At 44.0% G+C, this 12,230-nt stretch overlaps 2 protein-coding genes across 6 annotated transcripts in view; one reads left to right on the top strand and one right to left on the bottom strand.

Annotated features, from left to right (window-relative positions):
- Nucleotides 1–12,230, top strand: part of LOC132835801 (breast cancer anti-estrogen resistance protein 3 homolog) — a 51,667-nt gene that overhangs the window by 5,487 nt on the left and 33,950 nt on the right. The window contains exon 2 of one of the 4 annotated variants that reach the window (XM_060854873.1): nt 4,745–4,812. In XM_060854873.1, the coding sequence (XP_060710856.1) occupies nt 4,745–4,812 (68 nt within the window). Of the gene's footprint in view, nt 1–4,728; nt 4,940–12,230 lie in introns of those variants that run through there. The other 3 variants (XM_060854877.1, XM_060854874.1, XM_060854876.1) reach the window with 3 other exon arrangements.
- Nucleotides 1–12,230, bottom strand: part of notch3 (notch receptor 3) — a 406,903-nt gene that overhangs the window by 390,981 nt on the left and 3,692 nt on the right. The window lies entirely within an intron of this gene.

The following is a 12,230-nucleotide window of genomic DNA, read 5'->3' as shown; positions in this document are numbered from 1 at the left end:
ATCCTTTTCCACAGTAAATACTGATGCAAAATATTCATTTAGTATCTCTCCCATTTTCTGTGGCTCCACACAAAAGCCACCTTGCTGATCTTTGAGGGTACCTGCATAATAGTTTTCCGCACCTCATGAATGAGGACAACCAGATCCCTCTGTACCAAAGATTAGATTACCTACAGTACAGAAACAGGCCCTTCGGCCCAATAAGTCCACACCGACCCTTGAAAGAGCAACCCTCCCAGACTCATTCCCCTACATTCACCCCTGACTAATGCGCCTAACACTACAGGAGAATGTGCAAACTCCGAGGCGAGAATTGAACCTGGGTCCCTGACACTGTGAGGCAGCAGTGTTAACCACTGAGCCACCATACCACCCTCTGCCTTTTTATTTTTCCAACCAAAATCCATGCTAAACTCCATCTGCCAAATTCCATAAGACCATAGGAATTAGGAATGGAAGTAAGGCCATTCAGCCAGTCGAATCCACTCCACCATGGCTGATGGGCATTTTGATGCCTTTTACATGCACTCCCCCCATATCCCTTATTTCCTTGTGAGATTAAGAATTTATTAATCTCTGCCTTGAAGAAATTTAATGTCCCAGCCTCCACTGTGCTCCATGGCAGTGAATTCCACAGGCCCACCACTCTCTGGCTGAAGAAATGTCTCCTCATTTCCGTTCTAAATTGCCCCCCTCTAATTCTAAGGTTGTGCCTACGAGTCCTCGTATCCCCGCCTGATGGAAACAATTTCCCTGCGTCCACCCTTTCTAAGCAATGCAAATTTCTATTAGATCACCCCACAACCTTCCGAACTCTAATGAATACAATCCCAGGATCCTCAGCCGTTCATTGTATGTTGGGCCTACCATTCCAGGGATCATCTGGACACGCTCCAGTGCTAGTATGTTCTTCCTGACGTGTGAAGCCCAAATACTGGACACAGTATTCTAAATCGGGCCTGACCAGAGCTTTATAAAGTCTTAGTAGCCACTCACTGCTTTTACATTCCACCCTCTTGAAATAAATGACAACATTACATTTGCTTTCTTAACCACTACTCAACCTGCAAGTCAATCTTTAGAAAATCCTGTACTAGCATTCCCAGATCCCTTTGTACTTTGGCTTTATGAATTTTCTCATCATTTATAAAATAGTCCGTGCCTGTGTTTTTTTTCCAAAGTGCAAGACCTCACATTTGCTCACATAGAATTTCATCAGCCATTTCTTGGACCATTCTCCTAAACTGTCTAAATCTTTCTGTAGCCTCCCCACCTCCTCAGAACTACCTGCCTGTCCACCTAATTTCGTATCATTGGCAAACATTGCCAGAATGCCCCCAGTCTCTTCATCCAGATCATTTATATATAAAGTGAACAGCTGGGGCCCCAACACTGAAGCCTGCGGGATACCACTTGTCACCAGCTGCTATTCTGAAAAAGAACCTTTTATCCCAACTCTTTGCCTTCTGTCAGACAGCCAATCCTCAATCCATGCCAGTAGCTCACCTCGAACACCATGGGCCCTCACCTTACTCAGCGGCCTCCTGTGAGGCACCTTATGAAAGGCCTTTTGGAAGTCTGGGTAGATAACATTCACTGGGTTTCCCAGGTCGAACCTACTTGTTTCCTCTTCAAAGAATTCTAACAGGTTTGTCAGGCATGACTCCCTTTACTAAATCCATGCTGACTTGTTCGAATTCAACCCTGCACTTCCAAGAATTTAGAAATCTCATCCTTAACAATGGATTTTAGAATTTTTCCTATAACCGAGGTTAGGCTAATCAACCTATAATTTTCCATCTTTTGTCTTGATCCTTTCTTGAACAAGGGGGTTACAGCAGCGATTTTCCAATCATCTGGGACTTTTCCTGACTCCAGTATTTTTGAAAATAGGAGGCATTTAATATGATCATAGCTGATCATCCATTTCAGTACCTTGTTCCCCAAACATGTTTCTTCCAACACACTTTTATTCCTTTAGCCCCTCCTAACTCCTTGAAGGCATTCAATATTTTGACCTCAAATGCTCTTGGGTGAAGAAATTTCTCCTCCTCAAAGCTAAATCGCCTACCCTGCATCCTTAGACTGTGACCCCTGGTTTTGCAATCCTTACAATTGGGAACAATCTGCATTTGATCTTTCTAATCCCTTTAGAATTTTTTAGGCTTCTATGAAATCACCCCTCATTTTCTAAACTTTAGTGAATATAGTCTTAACTCTCTTCATAAGTCAGTTCTGCCATTTCCACGATTCAGTGTGGTAACCCATTGTTGCATTTCTTCACAACCAGACAATCCTTCCTCAGATAAGGAAACCAAAATTGTAAGACCCATGATATGGTTTCACCAAGACCCTGTACAATTTCAGCAAGACATCCCTGCTCCCACGCTTGATTCTTTCACATACCACTTGCCATCTTTTCCCTGTGAACTCTCTATTATGAGGATGCATAAGATGTTCTATCATTCCCTGGACTTATATTTTAAAACAACATGAATCAGCCTTTTGACATTTTGGATGTTACCACCTGCAAAAATGAATTGTCCTGAAATACTTTCCCACATTTACATCTCAATAGTTTGGGACAAAAATATTGGACAAAAAAATCAGAGAAACTGGTCATGTTTTTGTCTGAAATCTGATTAAATCCAACATTTCTGTAAAATTGATAAATCCAAAACCATTAGTTAAAATATTTGATATTTTTAAGATCAATCATATTTAGGGAACTGTTAAGACATTCCTTTTTTAGAGTCGAAATTTCAGAATTTTCAAAAGTCCCAGTTTTACATTATTGTTTTGTAGCAAGATGAAAAAAAGCTAAAATCTGACAACACCATTGTTGAAATTACACAAAAACTGTAGCATCTGGAACATGGCAAATTCCTTTCAGATCTCAAGAACAGACAGTTAAAAAGGGCAATGCCAAAAAAAACAGACTTTCAGATATAAAATGTTAGGAGAGTCATACATATTTGATTTCCAAGCCTACGAACTGTCTTGAACTTCTCGACAGTATCACATAAGATTGCAGTCTCATGCCATATTGCTGGAGGATGTCAGTCTCATGGCCATCTCGTGTTTTGAGAGAAAAAAAATTCCTTTGTTGCATGTTCTACACTGTGGGAAAGCTTCGTTTGAGTACTGGGATGGGATTCTTCCAGCAGAGGGTGCAAATGAGCAAAACAACTTTCCCAAAAATATTACAGCAGTCACTGTGAAAGTCAGTGCTTGGTATACTGCTCCTTTTGCATGGGAGCAGAACTGCCCCAGGGGAGGAAGGAAAAGGATTTGAATATTTCAGTTGGCATAGCAACAACCACGTTATATATTCTGCGTGGAAAACGGGTACAGACCTGTTTGATATGTTGGTGGTGATCAAGCACGAATTATATATAAATGGAGTTTAAACCTTGGGATTTGTGAATTATACAACATAAGGGGAGACCACTTGGCTGTGTTGGCTCTTTCAAAGTTCTGTCCAATTAGTCTCATAGTACTGTCTCTTTCCTGATAGCACTGCAAATTTTTCTCCTTTATTTCTAAAGGTTGTGAGTCAGCCTGGGTGGGTCTGCATGATAGTATGAATGCAGTCAATGAGACCCTAAACTTGGGGGAGACATGCTATCTGGGTCAATCATAGAACATAGAACATTACAGCGCAGTAGAGGCCCTTCTGGCCTCGATGCTGTGCTTACCTGTGGAACCAATCTGAAGTCCATCTATCCTACACTGTTCCATTTTCATCCATATGTTTATTAATGACCATTTAAATGCCCTTAAAGTTGGGGAGTCTACTACTGTAGCAGGCAGGGCGTTCCACGCCCCTACTACTCTCTGAGTAAAGAAACTACCTCTGACATCTGTCCTAAGTTTATCATCCTCAATTTAAAGCTATTTCCCCTTGAGATAGCCATCACCATTCGAGGAAAAAGGCTCTCACTGTCTACCCTATCTAACCCTCTGATATGTCTCAATTAAGTTACCTCTCAACCTTCTCTCTAACGAAAACAGACTCACGTCCCTCAGCCTTTCCTTATAGGACCTTTCTTCCATACCAGGCAACATCCTAGTAAATCTTCTCTGCACCCTTTCCAAAGCTTCCACATCCTTCCGATAATGCGATGACCAGAACTGTACGCAATACTCCAAGTGCAGCCGCACCAGAGTTTTGTACAGCTGCAGCATGACCTCGTGGCTCTGAAACTCAATCTCTCTACCAACAAAAGCTAACTCACCGTCTACTAACATGGTGCAATCCCAAAGTCCAAACCTGTGTGCATGAACAATGTGATAGAAGCAGTCACATGAACAACTCTGACCTCAGCTGCAGTCTGGACTGAAGATAGCTGGAATTTGCCAGAGGCAAAGACTTTCAGCTCTATTGACTATTTGGAGGGTTATGAAGAAAAGCAGGGGAATGGAACTAATTAGTTATCATTTTCAAACAGGCATAACGAGCTCAATTATAGAAAGGCTTCATGCCTTGAAGTATCTTTTTTCTGATTCACTGCAAAGACTTTAGAATCAATTAGTTTCTCAAAATAAACTATCAGTAAAATTTGTTCCAAATCATTGCAGCATTTTAAATGAGCCCAAGCAAGGATCCCTTTAAGCAGCGGTGGAAATGACCCGTACCACCCATTCTATTGTCCGAAAAGTTGAGGAAGTCATAGATTGACGTGAAAATTAAGTTGGGGGCTTGACTGCGGCATCTGACCCCTATTTCATCTGTTCCTAGCAGGAATGCCGGTCATTGAAGTCACTTGGCAAACAAAGCGTTTGGAAAATGGGATGCAAGGAATTCATTCGGTAAGGGGAGTAATGGAGAAGAACAGGACAGAACATAATTTCCTGCATTTGGCTTCAGAAGACAGGTCGGGCAAAGGACCCCGCAGACAGGCTAAGGAAGTAAATTATTTGTTTGGAAAGAGCGAAGGCAAGTAGAATCTAAAATATCTTTAATCGGGAGACAAAAAGAAAGATATTATCAGCATGTACCACACCCAATGGAGATCGAGTAGCTGACATAGGAATGTCATTCAATCTCAAACATTCTATCATCACCAACAGTTATTTTAAGCCTTTAGGGGACAAGGTTAAATATTTTGAATGACTTGGAGATGCCAGTGTTGGACTGGCGTGGACAAAGTTAAAAATCACACAACACCAGGTTATAGTCAACAGGTTTATTTGGAAGCACTAGCTTTCAGAGCACTGCTCCTTCATCAGGTGGTTGTGTAGAATAAGATTGTAAGACGCAGAATTTATAGCAAAAGTTTCCAGTGTGATGTAACTGAAATTACATATTGAAAAAGACCTGGATTGTTTGTTAAAGTCTCTCATCTTTTAGAATGACCATGCTGGTTTCAGTTTTTTCCATATGTAAATGACAAAAGTTTTTTTTTTAAAAAAGTTACATTCTCAAGTGAACTTTAACAATTGGTGTCACGTCGGCACCGATAATGTATTGAAGATGTGAGTTTCCCTGTTTGAGGCTGTCTGTGCCGCAATGGTCAGACTGATTCTAATCTAAAAAACGGATTTACACAATCTTACATGGATTCATGCAGTTTTGAGCAACATAAAATGTAATACTGCAAGTACAAATTTACCCCACAAAAGGTTGTGTGTGTGTGTGTGGCGAAGGGGAGGGGAACAGGGGTTATGAGTGTCTGTGAGAGAGTGTGTGTATGTATGTGAGTGTGAGTGTAAAGGAGTATAAGTCTGTGAGAGGGTGTGTGTGAGCCTATGAGAGAGGGTCTGCGTGAGTGTATGTGTCTGTAGTAAAGTGTGTGTGTGTAGAAGTGCCTGTATGTCTGTTTGTCTGTGTGTGTATAGTGCAATGGGGTCACCTGTAGTATGACATGAATGCAAGGTCCCGTGAGGCCATCCCATGGGTAATGAATTTGGCTAATAGCCTCTGCTTGGCCACTTTTTGTTGTTACCTCTCCCGAAGTCTGCCTTGGAGGACAGTCATTCGAAGGTCTGAGGCCAAATGTCCCGGACCGCTGAAGTGTTCTCCAACTGGGAGGAAACACTCCTGTCTGTTGATTGTTGTATGGTGTCCATTCCAGTAGCCTCTGCTTGGTCTCACTAATGTACCAAGATTCAGGGCATCCTTGCCTGCAGCATATGAGATAGACGATGTTGGCTGAATCGCATGAGTATCTTCTAGGAGAAAGTGAGGACTGCAGATGCTGGAGATCAGAGCTGAAAATGTGTTGCTGGAAAAGCGCAGCAGGTCAGGCAGCATCCAAGGAACAGGAGAATTGACGTTTCGGGCAGGAGCCCTTCTTCAGGAATGAGGAAAGTGTGCCAAGCAGGCTAAGATAAAAGGTAGGGAGGAGGGACTTGGGGGAGAGGCGTTGGAAATGCGATAGGTGGAAGGAGGTTAAGGTGAGGGTGATAGGCCGGAGTGGGGGTGGGGGCGGAGAGGTCAGGAAGAAGATTGCAGGTTAGGAAGGTGGTGCTGAGTTTGAGGGTTGGGGCTGAGACAAGGTGGGGGGGGAGGGGAAATGAGGAAACTGGAGAAATCTGAGTTCATCCCTTGTGGTTGGAGGGTTCCTATGCAGAAGATGAAGCACTCTTCCTCCAGCTGTCATGTTGCTATGGTCTGGCGATGGAGGAATCCAAGGACCTGCATGTCCTTGGTGGAGTGAGGGGGAGTTGAAGTGCTGAGCCACGAGGTGATTGGGCTGGTTGGTCCAGCAACACATTTTCAGCTCGCATGAGTATCTGCCCTGTACATGGTTGGAGTTGTCCCCAAGTGTAATGGTGGTATCCATGGATTGTCCTGAAAGCTGGGCAGTTTGCTTCGAGCATTGATCTGTTTGTGGTTTGGTGGCTGTTTAAAGGCGAGTGGTGGGGGTGTGGGGAAGGTCTTGGCGAGGTGCTTATCCTCATTGATAATGTGTTGCAGGCTGCGAAGAACACGACGTAGTTTATCGGCTTCTGGGAAGTACTGGACAACGAAGGGTACCCTGTTGGTTGTAGCTCGGAATATTTTAAAGTGTTAGTTCAGTAGACTAGATTGGTCAAACAGGTTCCAATTTTCATTTTTAAGCATCAAAAGTTTGATTACAGAGCCACGCCTACTGAGTCTACAAGTGTCTTATTAGAATGAAAGGTATGTGTCATATTGGTTTGCAATGTAAGGCGATGTCAATAATGCAAGTTCAATTTCCACATCGACTGGCTAAGCACTCTCCTTCTTAACTTCTCCTTGCCTGGAGCCTGTCGACTCTCAGGTTAAACTACCAACAGTCATCTCACTGTAATCAGAGAACAGCCCTATGGTCTGGTCAGATTATGCTGACTGTACCTTTATACTGGAAATTTGGATTACTAAGTATATAAAAAATAATAGATTTGACTTTCATTATTGGTAAATGGAGCTAATTATAATATTAAAATGTAAATCAACTTTATGGAACTGATTTAACTGAAAATGTACACTTATTACTTTTCCCTCATTTTTAACACATTGTTCCAACAGGTGATATCAGATGGCTCAGGGCTTCTGTATCATCCCTGATTCAGAAGGGTGGGCTTAGAAATAACTATACAGAGGCCAGTATCCTGTCACCAAGTCATCCTTTATTTACTTGTGCACAGTACACTGGCTGTGGCCAGTCAGCTCAGAGGTCATCTCTAGACATGAGATTAAAAATCTTCTGTTAACATTGGTCAGCCAGGGCTTTCCTGATTGGCTCAGGTTAACAACCCCTATCAAGGATCTCATAGTCAATAAGATGCAGCTGGTTCCAATCACTATATCCCTCCCCTCTAAGTCCAAAGAGCTAAGCCTGGTCTTTCTATTGTAGCTTTTCTCACAACATTCTTGTCTCTGGTCTGCTTCCTCTGACCTGGATCTGACACAGGACTGTAGCCAATCTCTTGCGACTGGAACGTCTGGGGAGGGTTTCCTCCTCTTCTTCTGAAGGTAACAGTATCGAGACAGCATCCATCTCAGACTCTGAGGTTTCCTTGACTCTAAACAGAGGGGGAGAATCTATGGTTTCTGACAGGCTTCTGGCTATTCTGACGGGCCAGGAATGTTTTGCTCCTGTCCATTTGAGGGTAACAGCTTTCGGGTGATCAATGTGTTTGTTCAGGCCTGTATCACCGACCTGAACCTGACCTCGTATCGACCTCACCTCATATCTGGTCAGGGCCATTTCCAAGGTTCTGACTCCAAACGTCATCCCTGAATTAAACTGTCACTCTTGTCTAGAGGAGGCATGAGGCAGGCATTGGTGTTCCTGCTGCCATTTCACTGTCCCCTCCTCCCCCAGGTTGGAAATATCAAGTTTAACTTGGTGTGGAATTTTTTCCCCATCAGCAACAGTGCTGGAACTATCCCTGTTGTCGCTTGAGGGGTAATGCTATAATTGAACAAGTTGAGACAGATTGCTATCAAATGGTGCTTTGGGCTGCTTCTTTAAGCATGTGGACCACTCTTTCCACTAGACCATTGAATGATGGATGGTATGGAGCTGTCCTTATATGCCAAAAGCTATTTGACTTTAGGAAATATTCAAATTCCTTGCTGGTAAATGATGCTCCATTGTCCATGATCAATACTTCTGGGAGTTCATGTATCACAAATGATGCTCGCAGCTTCTCAACCATCATCCCTGAGTTTGCTGAACAAACTTTATGCACACCGACCACTTTGAATGGGTATCTACAATGACCCAGGAAGGTAAAGCTCAGGAAAGGACTGGCATAGACGACATGCAACTGAGTCCAGGATTTACCTGCCATTCCCACAAATGTGGTTGTGCTGCTAGTTTTTGTCCTTGTTGGCACTCTAGGCACTGCCACACCAACGCAGCTATGTCAGCATCTAATGTTGGCCACCAGACACAGCTTCTTGCTAGCATCTTCATCTTGGAAACCCCTGGATGACCCTAGTGGAGTTCAGCCAGTATCTGGTGGCAACCTTTACTCTTGCTCTCTGTAGTAATATGCTGTCCTCTGCAGTGATCTCGTCTCGCTGAGTCCAGAAAAGTTTCAATCCTAGTTGCAATGGCCCTTCTGTTTCCCACATTACTACCAGCTGTTTTAGTTTTGCTAAGATAGGATCTTTTTCTGTCTACAGTTAGATATTGTCAGCAGTGACTGAAAGGGTGTCCAGGAAGTTTAAAAACAAAATAATACTCTTCTTGGGAGGGGCACCATCAGTGGAATATCTGCCAGTGAGAAGTGGCTCAAAATATCCACATTAGTCACTTGGCTTCCTGGATAATGTTCTAACGTGTGCCTATACATACTGAGAGTAAGGGCCCAATGCTGAATTCTACAAGAAAATATGGGCCCAACCATCTTGTCTTCCTTCAGTAGCCCTAGCAGAGGTTTGTGATTTGTTAGTATGACGAGCTCTCTTCCATAAAGGTACTCATGGAACTTCCTTACACCAAAGATGACCACCAGACCTTCCTTCTCTATCTGGACATATTTGCGTTCAGCATCAGCCCAAACCTGGGAATCATACGCTAATAGGTATTCCTCTCCATTGGGCCACTAGTGAGCCAACAGCATCCCAGTACAGGTGGCATGATGGCTCAGTGGTTAGCACTGCTGCTTCACAGCGCCAGAGAACCAGGTTCAATTCTAGCCTCTGGTGGAGTTTGTGTACATTCTCCCCATGTCAGTGTGGGTTTCCTCTGAGTGCTCCAGTTTCCTCCCACAATCCAAAAATATGCAGGTCAGGTGAATTGGCCGTGTTAAATTGCCCATAGTGTTCAGGAATGTGTTGGTTAAGTACATTAGTCAGGGATAAATATAGGGTATGGGAATGGGTCTGGGAAGGTTACTCCTCGGAGGATCGGTGTAGATTTGTTTGGCTAAATAGCCTGTTTCCACAGTATAGGATTTCTATAATGATATGATACTGTACAGGTAGGCATCGCATGTCAGCCCAATTTTTTTGCCTCAAAAAGTAGTAGACCAACATCTTGGATGGCAATAGCTTCTTTTTCACTTTTGTAAGGGCTATGCCTTGGACAAAGAATTTCCAAGGCTGACCCTTTTTCAGTAGCAGGTGTAAGGGTGCCAAAATGGAGCTGCAAATGTGTTGCTGGTCAAAGCACAGCAGGTTAGGCAGCATCTCAGGAATAGAGAATTCGACGTTTCGAGCATAAGCCCTTCATCAGGAATAAGAGAGAGAGAGCCAAGCCGGCTGAGATAAAAGGTAGGGAGGAGGGACTAGGGGGAGGGGCGATGGAGGTGGGATAGGTGGAAGGAGGTCAAGGTGAGGGTGATAGGCCGGAGTGGGGTGGGGGCGGAGAGGTCAGGAAGAGGATTGCAGGTTAGGAGGGCGGTGCTGAGTTGAGGGAACCGACTGAGACAAGGTGGGGGGAGGGGAAATGAGGAAGCTGGAGAAATCTGAATTCATACCTTGTGGTTGGAGGGTTCCCAGGCGGAAGATGAGGCGCTCCTCCTCCAGCCGTCGTGTAGTTGTGTTCTGCCGGTGGAGGAGTCCAAGGACCTGCATGTCCTCGGTGGAGTGGGAGGGGGAGTTAAAGTGTTGAGCCACGGGGTGATTGGGTTGGTTGGTTCGGGCGGCCCAGAGGTGTTCTCTGAAGCGTTCCGCAAGTAAGCGGCCTGTCTCACCAATATAGAGGAGGCCACATCGGGTGCAGCGGATGCAATAGATGATGTGTGTGGAGGTACAGGTGAACTTGTGGCGGATATGGAAGGATCCCTTGGGGCCTTGGAGGGAAGTGAGTGTGGAGGCCAAAATGGAGGCCAGGTTGCATATAAATTTTCCATAATAATTGGCTAACTTGAGGAAAGACCTAAGATGTGGGATCCTGGGCTCTTTTAATCGCCTTCATTTTATCTTCCATTGGGTGTCACCCAATTTTGTCAACTTTATAACCCAAGTAGGTCACTTGGAGTGGCTGGAACATACATTTTTCCTGTCTCAGGTGTATGCCTGCTTTGGAGAAACGTTTAACATTATGTCCAAGTTCTCCAAGTGCTCATTATTGGTCTTCCCTGTTATTAGTACATCATCCAGACAAGTGGCAAGTCCTTGTAAAATGTTCTCCATGGTCTGTTGGTGAAGTGTGCAGGTTGATGATACCAATGGCAGTCTTGTATATTGGTATAAACCTTTATGGATATTAATTGTAGCATACTTCTGTGACTCCTCATCCAGTTGCAATTGTGGGTAGGTGTGGCTCATTTTCAGCTTTTGTAAAGGACAGAGTCAAGATTAGAGCGGTGCTGGAAAAGCACAGCAAGTCAGGCAGCATCCGAGGAACAGGAACATTGATGGTGGACAGTCTCTCTGCCAATGTTGCACATACAAGACCTCTATGCAAGGAATTGGATTTTTATCGAGATGCAAGAAGCGTTTTACAGTTTGTGTTAAATCCACTACGCACGCGCCCGTGCGCGCGCGCACACGCACACGCACACGCACACACAAACTGAGCCATCTGGTTTGATGAATCCTTCACTCTCTAGACTCCTGACTTCCATTTCAGATTTATCCCAAAAGGCAAATGTCACCAGGCCAGCCTTGCAAATTCTCGGAATTGTTTCCTAGTCAACATGTAAAATGGCTTTAGCCCCTTTGATAGTCCCAAGCCCTTCCTCAATCTCCCAAATATTTAATTAGGGCTTCACTAAGGCAGCCATTTTCTACTCAAAAAATGTTCAGCCAATCTGGATGAATCTTTCTCAACCAATTCTATCCATTAGGTTTGGACCGGAGCCTTTTACTACCATCAATGGTAACTGCACCAACTGCTTCTCATAGGAGACAGGAACCTTAATCTGCAACAGTTCCCCAGTGTATGTGCTCAGTCTGGCTGAGGTCTTGTGCAAACTTAAGCGTTCGAGTCCAGACCAACTCTTCTAAAAATGGACTCTGCACCAGTATTGACCTCCCTGGGAATTGTGTGATCATTTAACCAAAAATTAATTTTAATTTGGTCCAATTTGGATGTCAATAAGCAATTGATATCTATATGTAGGGGGAACCTTCCAGGGTGTACCCTCTCCTGGATACCAGCCTATGAGTTTTCTTACTCAAGTCAGGCTTTGTAGGACTTCTTTGCTGTCTCAAGTCTGCATACTGGCAGCAACTCCAATGGCTTGCCAGCCCAAATCCTGAAGAACGTTTAGTTACTTGGTCGAGGCTCGGCTTTGTGTTCTCTGCTCAGTTTATATCCTGCATGAGGCTCTGCAATTACCTACGTTCAAGTGGTGTT

Source organism: Hemiscyllium ocellatum, chromosome 45 (assembly GCF_020745735.1).
Source record: "Hemiscyllium ocellatum isolate sHemOce1 chromosome 45, sHemOce1.pat.X.cur, whole genome shotgun sequence".
In the NCBI taxonomy this organism is placed as follows: Eukaryota; Metazoa; Chordata; class Chondrichthyes; order Orectolobiformes; family Hemiscylliidae; genus Hemiscyllium; species Hemiscyllium ocellatum.
The sequence above is the reverse complement of the archived record's forward strand: the minus strand, read 5'-3'. Positions and strand labels throughout refer to the sequence as shown.